Source organism: Pleurodeles waltl, chromosome 4_2, assembly GCF_031143425.1.
Source record: "Pleurodeles waltl isolate 20211129_DDA chromosome 4_2, aPleWal1.hap1.20221129, whole genome shotgun sequence".
In the NCBI taxonomy this organism is placed as follows: domain Eukaryota; kingdom Metazoa; phylum Chordata; class Amphibia; order Caudata; family Salamandridae; genus Pleurodeles; species Pleurodeles waltl.
This window is the reverse complement of record NC_090443.1, coordinates 73,006,080-73,023,002: the sequence shown is the minus strand read 5'-3', so window position 1 is coordinate 73,023,002 and position 16,923 is coordinate 73,006,080. Positions and strand designations below refer to the sequence as shown.

The 16,923-nt window shown below is 44.5% G+C and overlaps 1 protein-coding gene across 1 annotated transcript in view; it reads left to right on the top strand.

Moving 5' to 3' along the window:
- LOC138292249 (transmembrane protein 198-like) overlaps positions 1 to 16,923 on the top strand; it is a 93,925-nt gene that overhangs the window by 71,359 nt on the left and 5,643 nt on the right. Inside the window, exon 4 of the mRNA XM_069230710.1 lies at positions 9,833 to 9,981. Coding sequence (XP_069086811.1) covers positions 9,833 to 9,981 — 149 coding nt within the window. The remainder of the gene's footprint in view (positions 1 to 9,832; positions 9,982 to 16,923) is intronic.

Here is a 16,923-nt window from a genome sequence, read left to right as displayed (position 1 = left end):
TGGATCTGAAACAAAACTAGAGACTAGAGCCTGATTGGGGGTTGGGTATCAGAAAACCCTCGGAAGTGTGGAGGGAATGCTAAATCCTCCTCTGGAAGAATCACCTCTGCTGGAAAGAATGCCACTCCTTGCCTTCCTCTCTGATCGAATCTTAACTCTGGTCCTTCTGTCCACCCTGCTCTGTCCTCTCCCTCTGTTTGTTCCACTGCCTCTCACAATGTTGTCCTTCTTCATTATTTACCCCAACATGATTCTCTCAAATTCTCACATTGTCCCACACACTCACACTTGTCCTCTTCCCCCACCGTCCTTTCGTCTTACATGTCTGTCGCACTTGCTTTCCGGCTGTCTGCCCCCTCTTCTCTTTATGACTAGGCCTGAGTGAAATTTTAATTGCACAAGTGAAATGTCAAATTACACTATTGCCTTACCTTTTTTAAGCGAGTGTGCACCTCACATAAATTCTTGCGAGATACCAATGAGAGACTGATATCTTGCAGAGACATTTTCTGCTTTACCTAGTCTCCTGTCGATATCTTGAAGGCCTTTTTATGTGAATTGCACACTTAAATTCGCACGAGATAGCGGCAAACCACATTTTGCTATGAAATCGTAATTTTGTGATATGTTTGTGGAATTTCTCAAAATTTTGTAAAAATAAAATATATATATATATACGATTTCACACACCTCTTTTAATGTCCTTTTGTTGTGATTTTCCTATGCCTCTCTCGCCGCCCGTTTTTTCCTCTCGGCCTTTGTTTTTGTTCCCTTTGCTTTCTCAGAGTTCCTTTGCTTTCTTCTGTTTGCCCGATGACCCTCCCCAGGCTCTGTTCCACCCCCCCCCCCCCCCCCGCCCCCTCCTTGTTCCTTTCCCTCGCTCTGTTGTCCTACTTCACCCTCTGTCCACTTTACTTGCTGTCTATTTCTATTTACTTGATGTGTATTTCTCTTTATTTGCTGTGTATTTCTGATTCCCTTCCTTGGCTCTGTTGCCCTACCACCGCCTCCCTTTCCCTTTCCCTCTGTGTTCCGTGCCCCCTCTTGTTCCATCTCTCAGCCCGGTCTATAAAGAACTCATTATGAACCGGCAGGCAAGCTGCAGGGTGGGGTTTGGGGGTACCAAGTATAAGGAACATCTGATAAAACATTGGCAGACCTCACCCCTGAAAGGATGGACGAGGCAGGGCTCTTTTCAGGCTGCGACGACTCTGGAATAGTTATGAGTTGGGGACTGAAAAGGCAGTGTTGGGAAGGGCCCGGTCCGAGTGTTCCCCACCGCGGGGACTTTTTAGGGGTCAGCTCCTCCGTTGTCCCCTTCATCACCCCGCACCTCTGGGTACCTCCAAACACATCGCTGCACTCAGGAAACCCCTCACGGTCTCCTATAGCACCCCGGGACAGAGGATGGCTGCAAGAACTGCCCCCATTTTATGTATGGCGCACGCAGTCCATAGCGTGTGACCTCACGCAAGGGCAGAGGTCAGAGTAGTCTCAAAATATAAGTCACGAGGCTTAGTTGGCGCCTTACCCATTGTTACTAATTCTATAAAATATACATCGGGTGGGGTTTTCCTTCACCCAGAGGATTATATCTCTCCGAGCTTTTGTCCATTAGGTGTAGAATTCCAACTCCCATTGAATGCTTATATGACAGTGTATGAGGAACTATTTTACATTTCAAAAGTGTACTGAATCATTACACAGTTAATTATGTCACGAATATATTATGTATAAAAAAAAATACTTTTTTTTTGCTTTGCATTTTCAGAGCAACAGGCTTCTTTTTAAATATTTTATCATCCAAATGTAAGCCTGACCTATTGCCTTTGCCAATGCTTATTTGTTTGTAGTGTTTTTTCCCCCGCATTGCTCACATGCCACTCAGCAGCCATTTCAAAGCTCTAGGTTACAGGCAGACTTTTTTTTAAGACAGTTTAGTTCTTATACACATAACTAAAGGTTAAATGTGTTATTGAGGTATAGCCTTGTTTTATTTTGTTAAAATACTACAAAATAAAGTTTAATAATGTAAACATAACATGCTAAGTGCGTTTGAAAATAAAAACTCTTACAGAAAGAGTCAACATGATAATGCGCCATATACCTTATTACAGTTCTGCCAAAGCTTAGCACAAGATGATCAGGCACCATTCAGGGGTTGTAGGCTTTTCCGGGCCCTACATTTTAGAGGGAGAATCCATAAGTTGTAGACTAATTTTAGATCACGTTCAATGATGCAATAAAAAAAAAAACATTTACATCTTTCACACTAAAGTGAGGCCCTACCGGTCACCATTCACCGCCACTTCTCTCAAAGTGCAAAATAACTGAACAAACATCACTATGCTTTTGGGACTATAACAGGACGAATGGGTAACTAGCCTGAGATCACTTGTCTGTCTACCAGTGAAAGAAAAATCAGAATTTGCGAAAAACTATTATATTATCAAATTCTTATGTTCTGTGTAAAAGTGTTGAAGAATAAACAAAATAATGGTAGGTGAAACGCTTGGATTAATCTCAGCCACTGGTAAATAATCAGGCCACATCCCAGGCCATTGTTTTTTTTGCCCACAGTGCCACTTCAGACAGGACCTAGCCATATGCAAATTAGCCCCGGTCCTGCCCCAATTGGAAAAGTCCAGCTCAAAGTGTCAGGCTCTGTACACTTTGACCTGGAACACAAGCAACCCTGGATTGGTTTCAGCCTATTTGTGCTACTTTAGCAGAATGCTGCTTTGTTCCAGTAGCACAGTGAGCATGGGACTCATGTTTTGGTATACCCATTATACTTGCAGCATTGCACTGAGGAATAGAAGAAGGCGATGCGTAGAATGCTGGAATTAATCTCATCCTCTGGTAATTATTCAGGTTGCCTCCCAGTCAATCGTTTTTTGGCCAGCATAGTATAAGCCAGTGATACTCAAGGTACGGCCTTAGGGCTGCAAGCGGCCCTTCTGACTTTTACATGCGGCCCCCTGCTCAACAGCGGTTTACTCGACTCAGATCTAATATTTAAAATATATTAAATAAACTGGCAAACATGTAGTTAAAGGTTAATTGATGATAAACGAATGCAGTAACTAGGATGTTCTGCATCACTTAACTTTGAACTCCATAATTTTTTTAAGACACCTTGCTGCAAACATGTACAAATGATAGTCTCTTCAAAAATCAAAAATTAAACACCACAGAACCGTTTCACCATAATACATCAGATTATATCAATGGATTCCATTGAGAAGTATTTTTTTTTTTTTAAGTGATAGTTTTCAAACATGAATATGGAAACATTCATGCCTCTCTCCTTCACCTTGGCAATAAAGCAAACCATTAGTGAACTTGGAGGCAAGTCAGTTGTTATATGCTCCCTTTGGGTGGCCCAGGTTACTATTGTACATGAACAACATTAATGCTTATCAAATCAAACACAGGAGAGGGTTTTATACAGTGCACTTCCTTAAGTCACGTATTTCAAGGTCCACTTTTATTTGATAATCAAGAAAAGGTGGGGTTACGGAGAAATAAAACAATTGCCTAAAATTACACAATTTGGTCAAGTGGTTAAACCAGGATTGAGCCCAGGTTTTCTGGTTTCATATTGTGCAATCCAGCCGTTAGATAAACATGATACACTTTCCCTACAATCACCTCCCTGCCGCCCACCAAACGCCACTCTGCTGCCATCAATGCCGCCTTCGGGCACACCACAGACCAACGTTTGTGGCCCCTTGGAAATTATTTGTAAGTACCCAGGGTATAAGCAGAGTACACTGACAGCTCATTTAACAAAAAAAAAAAATCTGTTTGACTGCTGAGGTGCCCAGTAGTATGTTTGCTAGCAATATGCTTAGAGTGGGCTTTGGAACCACCCTCCTCAACCTTTGGCTTAAACCAACGTCTTTTAACCCCGGCTTGAATATTTGGTCATCCATATCTTGGCTCAGCCCAGTGGAGGATTCATCTCTCACCTAATGGTACTGGCGGTTTGGGTGTACCCTACTTTCTTCTCAGTGTTTGCACTGAACTGCAGATTAGCTCCTTTACATCAGTACCTTTTCTGTCCACTCCCGGTGGCACTCTTCCATGCGCCTGTCACTAATGTGGTAATGCCTGGTTTGTTAGCACATTAAACCAAGACCTATTGACTATGCCGATGCTTGCATGCCTATGAAGCCTGATACTCCATTATATATTTGTACTGCATTCAGTGATTCCAGTCAAAGATGCTTTAGGGCCACACAAAAAAAGGACAGATCCCAAAACCATTACAAACGGGGAAACAACACATAAAACCTCCCAAAAGACACACTAAAAATATAACTTTCCCGTTTACAAAATGACATTACATAGAGACCGAATGTACCACACGGCGGAAGCATTCAGAATGAGAAAAAAAAAAAAGTCTGCAGGTGATTTTGCACCCTGACATGAGTGTGAGGTCTTGTAAAACTTTAGCATGATTTGCCATAGTTTTGCATTAGTTGTTTGAAGTGTCTTCATTGATGTAACCTTGGAATGTCTTGCTGCATCATAGCTAGGGCTGATGTTAAACTGAAGCCGTCTAGGGGAGGTGCCGGAGGAAATCTTTTCTGAAAAGTAACCGGTTAATAGTGTTTTTAGCAATTTTAATATCTGCAGGAGAGTTCTAATTTCAACTGGTTGGTCCACTTACAGCAAATTGAGAACTGCATTTACCAAATATCTTGCAGCGCAGGGTAAAAAGCTACAGCAGTAGGTAACACAAAGAAAACAAGCATTTGCAATGCACCAGGGTCTCGCATTTGTCCGAGTTACTGCTATTACCAGTTGTAAACTCCCAACCGTATTTTTCTTGCCAAGTTAAAAGAAAGTCAACGCAATCGCGCTGCTACAGTTAGCGCGTAATGAAACCTGTTGGGAAAAGTGCAATTATGTACATAACCGGCAAAAGTGCAATTAACTGTGTAACAGGGTTCGATATCATGCAAAGCACTTGACTTTTACCAAGCGAGATTGTGCTGCGAAAATAGAGAAAAAGTAGTCCACAAACCGACTGGAAACAGCAAGCATCGCATGTTTTCTGTACTTGGTTGGCTGCGCTCAAGAGGGCTAACCACGGGAAAAGGCATGATGTATGCGTGCCTTCCACTAATGAAAGCAAGCAGATTCTAACAGTCAAGCCCACGAACCAATGAAAGACACTGACGTGGACGGGGCTCCGAGCCCTTTTCTAATTCCTAAAGCGTCTCGCTAGTGATACGCATGCCAAGCACATGCGACATAGGCTCGACCCTAAAAACACTGCTGCGCCATGTTTACCAAAAGTTGCGGGCTGATAATTCCAGTGCCTGTTACATTTCACCTGTATTGCTTAATGCTGCATGGTATATGCCTCCCTGTTTCCTTTGAACCTTTTCATTTTTTCAGATATGTGTCTGACATGTATAGTGCAATAGTAGTATCGGTGAGTTTGGAATACGTCCGGGTTTTCATGGGGAGGTACAATTGAGTGCTCTGGAGAGGAGGCTGAAGGCCGGGCGAGGATTTAGCAGTGGCTCTCCCTGTGTTGTAAAGGAGTTCGGACTACATTGTCATTCCGTTCTTGGCCTCTCTGCAGAGCATACATAGTGATTGTCGCATATCCGGAGGGCGTTCACAGCGATGGGAAAATGGCCAGTGCCAAAGGAAAAGAAAATGCGGCGTGTGTGACTGGAGGAGATGAAAGTAACTACAGACAAAAGAAGAGAGTGAAAAGGAGAGGTACTTAGTGAAGTTTGAGATATGCAGCTGCTTCCACTTCAGTTAGATGTACAGAGAAGAAGGTAGTAAGTGACCAACCCACACAGAGATTTAGCTGAGGAAAGTGACGTGGAGGGAAGAATGGGAGTTGTTACCTAGATAGCTGAATTACCAAAACCAATAAGTCTGGCTTGTTTTCGATGCATGTGCTCATTGTGTGATGTATGTGCATTCACTGACAGAAAACAAATAGGGCTCCGCCCACAATCGCATGTCACGCCCCTTGTTATGCTTCTTTTGCCACGCCCTTTCAGTTAAACCCCCTTTTCCCTCCCACTTAAAGCTCTGCGCTCTCTGTTGCTGCCATACACAAAGCCCTCATTTTTCGACTGAAGATAAAAGTTAAGTCTCTGGGGGTAAGAACTCCTGAGAACTGCTTAACATTTTATTATTTGGATTTCCCTCCTGCTGTCCCTGCCCTGACACAAAACATTGAAAAGTTCAAAAAGTGGCCATCTGTGGCCAGAGGCTACAATTCCTCTTTTAAAATGCGTCGCACAGGCTGGAAGTTCAGAGATGCAAAACAAGAAAGTATATGCACGTTAGCAAGGCCTGGCTGTCAAGGGAGAGGGACTTCCTCTTCCACCCAAAGCAAGAAACATCAAATTAATTTAGCAATATGATTACCTTAGAAAAGAAGGCCGCCTTAAATGTTGGTTGGCACAAGCTCTTGGGTAATCAGAATAGTGGAAATTTACTGAAGGGTTCTCCTTTGAAAGCAGGCAGCATTTTAAAGAAAATGTAAATTTAAATACCTACTCCCACTTAGCAGTAAAGGTATAAACACAACCTTGCCTTGCAAACATTTAAACTACCCCAAAAAAGTGATGAATGGAATGCTTGAGTTATTCTCAGTGACAGTGTGCACAGAACCTAGGTCTGGGCATATCCGTGTCACTTACGGTGGTGACACATTAAAGTATACCTGAACTTAAACACAAGCAACCCAGGACCTGTTTCGCTCTTTTTAGGGCTCATTAGTCACTTGAAGCAAGCTATACCCAGCTGATGAGCCCATAACAAGGAGGAAACGGCCCGGATTGCTTGGGTTTCAGTTCAGAGAGGAGGACCTTGCCAGACAGTTCTGGCTGGACTGTTCCCATTGGAGCAGGGTCAGGACTGATTTGCATAAGACTGGGTCGCACCAGAGGTGGCATGGTGCTCAAAATAACAATGGACTGGGATGCAGCCCTGATTAATTACCAGTGGTAGGATTAATTAATCATTCCATCCATTACTTTTGGTATACTTTTATGTGTTCCAAACATTTAAAGCAGCACCTGTCCTCTAAGCGGCCGTAGTTTATTTGATTTCTACCACTCCTTTCGATCTTAGCTTGAACCCACAGCTGACATTTAATTCTCTGGCTTTACTGTGCATAATCTGGTGAATAAAAGGTGTGTACCCATGAATGTTTACGCAGCCAGCCTGTTTAAACCACGCCTCGGTTACTTTTTGAGACACTCCGCACATACTGAGAAGAAAGATGTAACATTCAAAGTGAAGGAAAACTCAAAGCAAATCACGGAGGCAGGAAGTGTAAACGTTAATTAGAATTAGAGGGACGTCACTCTGTGAGGGTTGTACCATCACCTGTTAATTGTGCCAGCTGGACCCGTGGTTTGTGCCCGTTCATGTCTGTCTGTTGTCACAGCTATTGTCAGTGCCCGCGCAAGCCAATTCTGTTATCTACTCCTTTTGTTCTGTGCTAGTTCACACTTTTAATACTTACATACTTACATTTATTGTGCCATATATATATATATATACAAAACACATTCCCAAGAGGAAAACAGCTCGGAGCACTCACGGGTTTTGCAGTCCATTTATTTTCAACAGCAGACGCGTTTCAGCAGGTTTGCCTTTGTCAATGCTAATCCAGCAAGTAACATAACATGATATGCATTTAAATCTGGCCTGCCTTTCTCCTATTGGAGATATGTTGGTGTCGACGTATTTAGCTTTTCAGTGTCGTCATTTTAAAGGCATACCATTCATAAAAATGTGAGATTTTCTCTGATGTTTAAACTTGCGGTTATAAAATAAAAGATCTGTTACCCTCGTAACCGCACTTGCCTTTTAATCCATGCACACCAGACAGCATTAGTCTCGTGACCTTTGCTGTTACATTTAGTAATGTCCCAAAACACTTTGGCAGGTACCATGTGCATTTCCTTGGCTGCGGTGGTTCTGCCAGTTTATCAATATAAGAAAACAAATGCCACTTGCTTTGCCGAACAACTTTAGCACGGGTGCCTCCTTCATGATTGTGGACAGCATTAGTCTCCAATAGGAGAAAGGCAGGCCAGATTTAAATGCATATCATGTTATGTTACTTGCTGGATTAGCATTGACAAAGGCAAACCTGCTGAAACGCGTCTGCTGTTGAAAATAAATGGACTGCAAAACCTGTGAGTGCTCCGAGCTGTTTTCCTCTTGGGAATGTGTTTTGTGTATTTTACATGATGGCCACAATCATGAAGGAGGCACCCGTGCTAAAGTTGTTCGGCAAAGCAAGTGGCATTTGTTTTCTTATATTGATAAACTGCCAGAACCACCGCAGCCAAGGATATGCACATGGTACCTGCCAAAGTGTTTTGGGACATTACTAAATGTAACAGCAAAGGTCACGAGACTAATGCTGTCTGGTGTGCATGGATTAAAAGGCAAGTGCGGTTACGAGGGTAACAGATCTTTTATTTTATAACCGCAAGTTTAAACATCAGAGAAAATCTCACATTTTTATGAATGGTATGCCTTTAAAATGACGACACTGAAAAGCTAAATACGTCGACACCAACATATCTCCAATAGGAGAAAGGCAGGCCAGATTTAAATGCATATCATGTTATGTTACTTGCTGGATTAGCATTGACAAAGGCAAACCTGCTGAAACGCGTCTGCTGTTGAAAATAAATGGACTGCAAAACCCGTGAGTGCTCCGAGCTGTTTTCCTCTTGGGAATGTGTTTTGTGTATTTTACATGATGGCCACAATCGTGAAGGAGGCACCCGTGCTAAAGTTGTTCGGCAAAGCAAGTGGCATTTGTTTTTATATATATATATATATATATATATATATATATATATATATATATATATATATATACACACACACGTTTGCAAGGAATGTTCACATTTTCTGTCTACACTAGCACGTTTATAGGTTGAGCGCGAAGCGCTCTGATGGGTTGTAATCTATCTGGGCTTTTAACAACGCCCACCTTGCGCCTATCACTCGTTCACGGGCTTGCCTTTCAAAAATACTTTATCATTGGCAAATGCTTTGTCCCTCCTTGGGGCAGTTTTGTTACCGCCTTGGCCATCGACTTCCTTGCACTTTTGCTGATACGTTTAACAGTGAGCGAACTTCTTTTTTCTTTTGTGTCTTTCCTTTGCATTCATGGCAGCCGTGGTGTTTTGAATCGACCCGCTTATGTCAACTGTTTTACTTTCCATTTTCAACTTATGTGGCAAGAAAAGTCCATTTAGGAATTTATAAAATAGCTCTAACTCGAGCAAACGAGAGACCCATTGCGTTGCACATGCTTGTTAACTCTGTCACTGGTTTTCTTTTCTTGCTTGCTTCTGTCCTTAGCTGGCACTTAAACCTGTGTGCTTGGGCAGACACACGCTCTCTGCCCGCTCCCATCTGTGCCCACTCCCAGCTATTCTGTGTCCTTTCATACCAGTTCTGAGAGACTGTCACACCACCTCTCTGTGCCTCAGGGTGGTCACCGTGCTCCATGTGCTCGCCCACCCCTCACTGCGGCCGGTGCTGCATGCGCGCTCGCGCCGGTTCATCGTGGCGGGTCAGGCCAGACCTCGGCGCCCGCCCATTCCTGCCCTGTGCCCACTCACGCCTCACCGTGTGCCTGTTCATGCCTGTTGTGGTGTCACTCGTACCTAGTCTGGGCCCCTTCGTATCTGTTCTCAGTGGCCGCACACACGCAGCTGTTTACTGCACCCTATCGTCCCGTTTTTTATTCTGTTATTTCACCCGTATTTACTGTCCTCGTCACAGTGTTAACAGTTGTCCCCTCTTCTAGTTATCATCAGCCGACGGCAGCAGCGGCTGCAGCTGCTGCGCATCCGGCAGAAGGAGGCCAAGAAGCGGCAGAGCATCGCCTCCCAGGACGGGACCTACCGGCGGAAGGGGAACCCGATGAAGAGATACACCGGGGACATACTGGCGCCAGTGAGTGGGGGGGAGCCCGAGAGAGGCCAAGGGGGGAACACGGGAGGGAGGGAGAGAGAGCCAGGGATGGAGGAAATGAGAGACCTAGGGAGGCGGAAGGACCCTAGGGAAGGGTGAGGGTGAGAGTGATAAGGGGAGGCAGGCTCAAACATGGAGGGAGGCAGAGGCAGGAGGTGCAGTTGAAACTAGAAAGGGTGGGGACCAGACCTATGTAAGGACTCAGGACCTGTTGTTGCCATTAACAAGCCAGACCAAGGCCCATGACGCCGGTCTTCAGAGGGGCACAGAGTTTTAGTGGGAGCATGCAAACAGCAGTGTTGCTCCCAGTGCCTAATTTGTGCTTGTTTCCGGTCGGGGCTTATTCTTCTGCCTCAAGCATTTGCTGCGAGCAAAAGACACATATGTGAAAGACGGAAGAAGGAAAAACTAAAAAGCGTCATAAAGGGAGAAGGTAGAAAGTTGCCGGATGAGCTGAAGGGGCGGGAGTGGCCTTAAATGGATTGAAGAGGCCCGAGATGCCTTCAGGATTACGCTGCCTCAGTATTCAGTGCTGGCAGATTTAATTACAGCAGCCTCGTGGTTAAGAGAAGGGCTTTGAATACCGGCACTTCTTAATTTACAAATTAAGCACTGGTTGCTCCAGTGATCAGTTTAAAGTGTTTTAACTGTTTTTTTTAACGTGCAGCATGTGCGTTTCCATTCCTCTTGCTGTCATGTGGAAAGAGAAGCATAGGCGCTAGGAAAGGAGTGATAGAAAGAGAAAGGGAAAGATATATGAGCAGTTAGAGGGCTAGTGAAGGGAATACAAGAAATTGGAGTGCGTGGAAAGTTCACCATAATTCGATCAGATGAGCAGGAACCCGCCAGGAAAACTCCATGCCATCAGATGTTGCAGGCCCGGCCTGCTAAGCTCAATACTTAGACGGTGGTTCCCTTGCACTTGCGTCAGGCAGTAAAACAGGCAGAAACACTGCCACGGGGCAGTGATTGTAGGCAGCGGCCTCACAGCAACACCACAAGAGAGCACCAGATTGCTACACATAACCTCATAAATGTCCCTTTTGTAATAGGGGGCGGAGGCACACACACACACACACACACACACACACACACAGACTTACACACACACACTTACACCCACACACTTACACCCACACACTTACACCCACACACTTACACCCACACACTTACACCCACACACTTACACCCACACACTTACACCCACACACTTACACCCACACACACACTTACACACACACACTTACACACACACACTTACACACACACACTTACACACACACACACACACACTTACACACACACACACACACACACACACACACACACACACACACACACACACACACACACTTACACACACACCATCCGACTCACCTTCCCTGTATGGAGGATAACAATAAATGGATTATTTTGAACAGCGACAAACTGTACTATTAAAGAAAGGAAGGATATATAGAGAGGTTACAAGAGGGCTACAGTTAACTTTTAGAAGGAGGAGGGGGGGGGGGAACTAGTCTTCAGGCACTATTTTGAACCTGGTGCTGGCACCAGCCACCTGTATATGCCTTCTACTATCTCTAATTCCTGGACTTCACAAATTGTCAAAAGCGTTATAGTTTGCAGCCGATGGCTACACCGGTCGATAATTGTAGATCTCCCAGGTTAAAGGTCCAAGCTGCAGGCAAGGGCCTCTAACGAGGAAGAGGGCCTTTATCGACGGGTTTAGACTGAGGCAGAAGAACTGTAGTACTGTTAGAACATTCCACTCACTGAGATTAGACTGTTCTAAATCAAACAGGTTAAACAAAGACAAAAATTGCAATATTGAAGCAGAAGGTCTGTGCCAGCCATTTGTCCCTCAGACACCCCACTCCTCTCAGTGGAGCTCCCAACATTCCAGTATTCCAATTAGGACTGGTGGCGCCCTGTGCAACAGTTTATTGTGGCGCCCCCATGACCTCCTTCTCGGTTTCACTCACTACCACCTGGCAAATATACCCCTCATATCACCATCACTCCCCTTTCACATACATTCATGTGTTTTAAAGCACCTGTAAAGGCTGGCTTTACGAATCTACTCAGCTAGCCACTTAAAATATAGGGGCATATTTAAAAGTCCCTAGCGCCATTCTAACGCCACATTAGCGTAATTTTTTAATGCTAATGTGGCGTTAGAAGGCCAAAAACGCTATGTCATATTTACAAAGTGGCGCAATGCATGCATTGTGACCCTTTCGCTACATTATGCCTGCGCCAGGCATAATATATGCAAAGGGGCACCCCCCTGGTAGGGGGGCCAAAAAAATGGAGCAAAGAAATCTATCAGATTTCTTTGCGTAATTTTTTTTCCGGCCCTTTTTACGCCTGCTCAGAGCAGCCATTAAAAGGAGGCTTCCATTGGTTACAATGGGCCTCTGGGTACTTTGCAGGATTAACTTCAACATTTTTTATGCTGATCCTGCAAAGCGCCCGACTAGCATAAAAAAATTAAAATTCTAGTCCCCTAACTACCGCCCCGGTGCGCCGTATTTTAAATAAGACGCACACATGGTGGCATTAGGGGGGGTGCTAAGGGGCTCAAGAAAACTGACACAGCCCGGTGTGCAGCACCACTTTTTTTAAATATGCCCCATAGGGCAGTGCTTAATTTGTAAATAAAAAGGTGCCGATGCCCAAAGCCTTTCTCTTAAACATGTGGCTGCTGCAAATAAATGTGTGAACACGGAATACAGAGGCAGCGTAATCCTGAAGCCATCTGGGGCCTCTTCAATCCATTTACAGGTGCTCTCTGCCCTTTCAGCTCACTCTTTCAGATTTCTGCATTTTCGTTATTTTTTTTCTTCCTCTGTCTTTCCCATATGTGTCTTTTTCTCTCAGTAAATGCTTGAGGCAGAAAAATAAGTGCAGGCCCTCAAAAATAAGTGCCAGTGCTCCGCAACGGAAACAAGAAGCACAAATTAAGCACTGCCATAGGGGCATATTTAAAAGCCTCTAGGGCCATTCTAACGCCACATTAGTGTCATTTTTTTTTTACACTAATGTGGCGTTAGAAGGCCAAAAAAGCTGCGCCATATTTACAAAGAGGTGCAATGCATGCATTGCGCCACTTGGTAACCCTTTGCACTACATTCTGCCTGCGCCAGGCATAATGTATGCAAAGGGGGCATCCCCTCCATTTGGGGGACCAAAACAAATGTCGCAAAGAAATCTGACAGATTTCTTTGCGTCATTTTTTTTCTGGTACTTTTATTGCCTGCTCAGAGCAGACATTAAAAGGAGGCTTCCATTGGTTACAATGGGCCTCTGGGTGCTTTGCTGGATTAGCGTTAACATTTTTTATGGTAATCCTGCAAAGAGCTGGACTAGCATAAAAAATTCTGACGCTAGTCCTCTAACTATCGCAATGGTGCGCCGTATTTTAAATATGACACACACATGGTGGCGTTACGGGGTGGGTGCTAAGTGGCGCAAGAAAAATAGTGCAGCGCCACTTTTTTCAAATATGCCCCATAGGGCAGTGCTTAATTTGTAAATTAAAAGGTGCCGGTGCCCACTGCCCTCCTATTAAACATGCGGCTGCTGCAATTAAATGTGTGAACATGGAATACAGAGGTAGCGTAATCCTGAAGCCATCTTGGGCCTCTGCAATCCTTTTACAGCTACTTCCTGCCCCTCCAGCTCACTCTTGCGGATTTCTGCTTTTTCCTATTATGATGCTTTTTCGTTTTTCTCTTCCTCCGTCTTTTCCATACGTGTCTTTTTCTCGCAGTAAATGCTTGAGGCAGAAAAATAAGCGCTGGCCCTCAAAAATAGGCTACAATAGGCTTCTGGGTGCTTTGCAAGATTAGCATCAACATTTTTTACGCTAATCCTGCAAAGCGTCGGACTACCATAAACAATTCTGATGCTAGTCCCCTAACTACCGCCATGGTGCACCGTATTTTAAATATGACGCACACATAGTGGCGTTAGGGGGGAGCTAAGTGGTGCAAGAACTTTTTCTTAAATACGCCCCATAGTTCTGTTTTTTGCAGCAGGCATATTAACCCTCTATTCTACTTTATGTTGAGTCAAAGCTGCCACTAGGCAAAACTCTCATCTCTTTCTCGCTCTCCCTAGCAGGAACATTAATCACAAGAGGTATCTTAACATTTTAATTTTTTCTTGAAGGCTAAATGCAGAAGGAACTTTTCAGCTGATGCTAAACACAGCTCCCCCCGGAGGTCAGCGCCCAGTGCAGTCGCACCGCCCAAAAGCCGGCCCTGTTCCAATCAACAGAATAGATCTGTTGGAAATATGTAGCACCTTTTGTTTCCAGAACTAGAGTTTGGCTTTGCTGCACTCTGAATGGCTGGTGTTTGTAGGAACCAATTGGGTCCCAAGCAATATAGTGGGGAAATCAAGCTCCGGAGTGTATATCTCCATGTTGCTTAGGGGGCTTGATGCAGCAAGAAGAAATCAAGCATTATGTTTGAGGTTTGTCAGCACAGCTTTCAAAAGACCAAGTGCTAACAATGTACATAGCCTGGGCTTTGGGTCTGCCCCTTTCAGTCTTTGGCTTTCTTCAACCAGCGTCTTTCATCCATTGAAACTTTGTCAATCACATCTTTGCTCAGCCCAAAGGAGTATTCACATCTTACCTAAAGCTGTTGGGTGTTTCAGTGTATCTTTCCTTTTCGACTTGGACGCTTGCCTTGAAGTGCATGATGGACTATTTTACAACTATCACTCTCTTTATCTGTTCCTACAGACTGCCTACCATGTGTCTTGCTCCAGTGTGCTAATGCTGCATACTTTAGCACAATAAACCTAGACCTGTTGGCTTTTCCAGTCCTTGCGTTGAAGGAACTTTGGAGTGTTGTAAATTTTCTTGTGGTGATGGTATTCTAACACTTGTACGTTCCTTACACAGCACACATTTACACCATTGCCAATGACTCCAAGCAGTCGCATGCATCCCCCACTAAGCCCTTTTCAGTTAGGATCACATGCAAGGATTTAGAAAGTTTCAGGCAAATTGCCCCCTATACACAGAAAAACTACCCATGTCTGAGCCTTTTGAAGAGCTACCACTACCACTAGGTGTTGCATTAAAGGTGCTTTACCTCGCATTATGGAAACGTTGACTCTGCAGGCACACATTTAGGGAGAAACAAACAATAAGTGCAATGAAGAAGGACACCCACACAGAGGGAATAAACAAGCCTTGGCAAAGCCAGTAGATTTTACCTTTTTGACCTATTGGGTTTGTCGATGCTTTTTGACGATGTTGTGCAGCACTGGCAAAAAGAAATACAATTCTTCTTCAGTGTGCAAAGAAACATGTCACCACTTAAAACCACAGGGTTTATGCCTTGTAGGGACTGTCACAAGCAAATGTCCGGGATCCACCTGTGGTGGATCCCCATGAGGTCTTTATCTGGCATCTAAGTTCACTACAAGACTCCAAGGTATGCAAGGACTGCAATGGGATGAACTCCAAAGCGATCCCGGAGCTTGAGGATAAGCTACTTTGCTTAACACTGACCAAAGGCACGCAAGTCTGGCTCCCAGTCAAAGTTGAGGGCGTGGACCCGCTCCATCTCTTGATGCTGTTTTCACAACAGATCCTCTTACCATTCAAAGTCTTCAGGTAAGTCCAAGAAAAGGAAAAGTGATTCATTCCTGCAATTTCTACGCCATCCTCGACGTTGGAGAAAGACCGAATGACCTTGTCTTAACCTTGACCAAAGTCACTTCATCTGCCACTTCAGGTCACATCCCTTTTTGTCTCGGACCAAATGCTTTCTACTAGAAAATCACCCATAAGTCCTCTACAATGTGTTTGGCTCAGACTCTGACCAAAATCAACATAAATTTGGAGATGATGGGTAGGATGCTCGTTACTATGATGATGTGAGTTTGAACCTAGATTTGTAGGAGGCAGTGATCTGGACACCTTCCTTGACACTGAGCGGAGTTCCCCATTTGGTACGTCAATGGAGTTGTCAGCTTCTTTTGCTGCAGTAATGCAGTGTGTGGCTGAAGTTTTGGACCTTCATCTGTTATCCATTGAGGTCAAGACCCATGGACATTCTGTAGCCTAGACTGGCATCTACAAAGCTGCTTCTCCCTTTTAATTAAGCGTCCATTGCCACGATGATGGGCACCTCAGCAAAACTGGTAAATAGGCAAGTGGTCAGACACACAGTCTGACCCCCAGAAGACCCTGCCTTCCTGACCCAGTGTCTGCACCTAAAACCCTGGTTGTCCAAACCACCAGAAGGAACTCAATCCAAACTCATTTCCTACAATACCTTCTGATGAAGAATCTCAATTTATGGAAGCATTCGGAAAAGTAGTGTTTTGTTATGCCAGAATAGCCCCTTGCTTTGTCAGTGCTACCTGCCTCCTAGAAATATATTCACATGCATTGAGGGGTATGGTCAGCCAGATTGCTGACTGCACCTGAAGAGTTTTGCACAAATTTAAAGCAGATTATCTTGGATGGCCAGGAATGCGCAAAGTATGTGATTCGTCATGACCTGGACAAAACTGAGGCTAGGCATTTGGTTTTGGTTTGGTGGTTTGGCGCCATGCATGGATAAGATACATGGGCTTCTGTGCTGATGTCCTGGTGTGAATGATGGCTATGCTCTTTGATGGCACCTATCACTTTGGAGTTAAGGCAGACTTTGCACTAGAGCACTTCAAAGAAAGGAGGGTCAAAGCATACACCCTAGGCCTTTCTGCACCCGTGTGTCAGTTTAGCCAGCAGTTCTGCCCCCTTTGAGGCTTCAAGGCAATGGCCACACCAAGGCCCTCTGCCCCAGCAACTGCCCCACCATCCAGTTCTTTTGAGGCCATGGTTAGGGATATAGCTGACAACGTTCAAGCCAGCAGGGGCAGCATTCTTGCCTCAGCTTCTAAGCCACTTTTGTT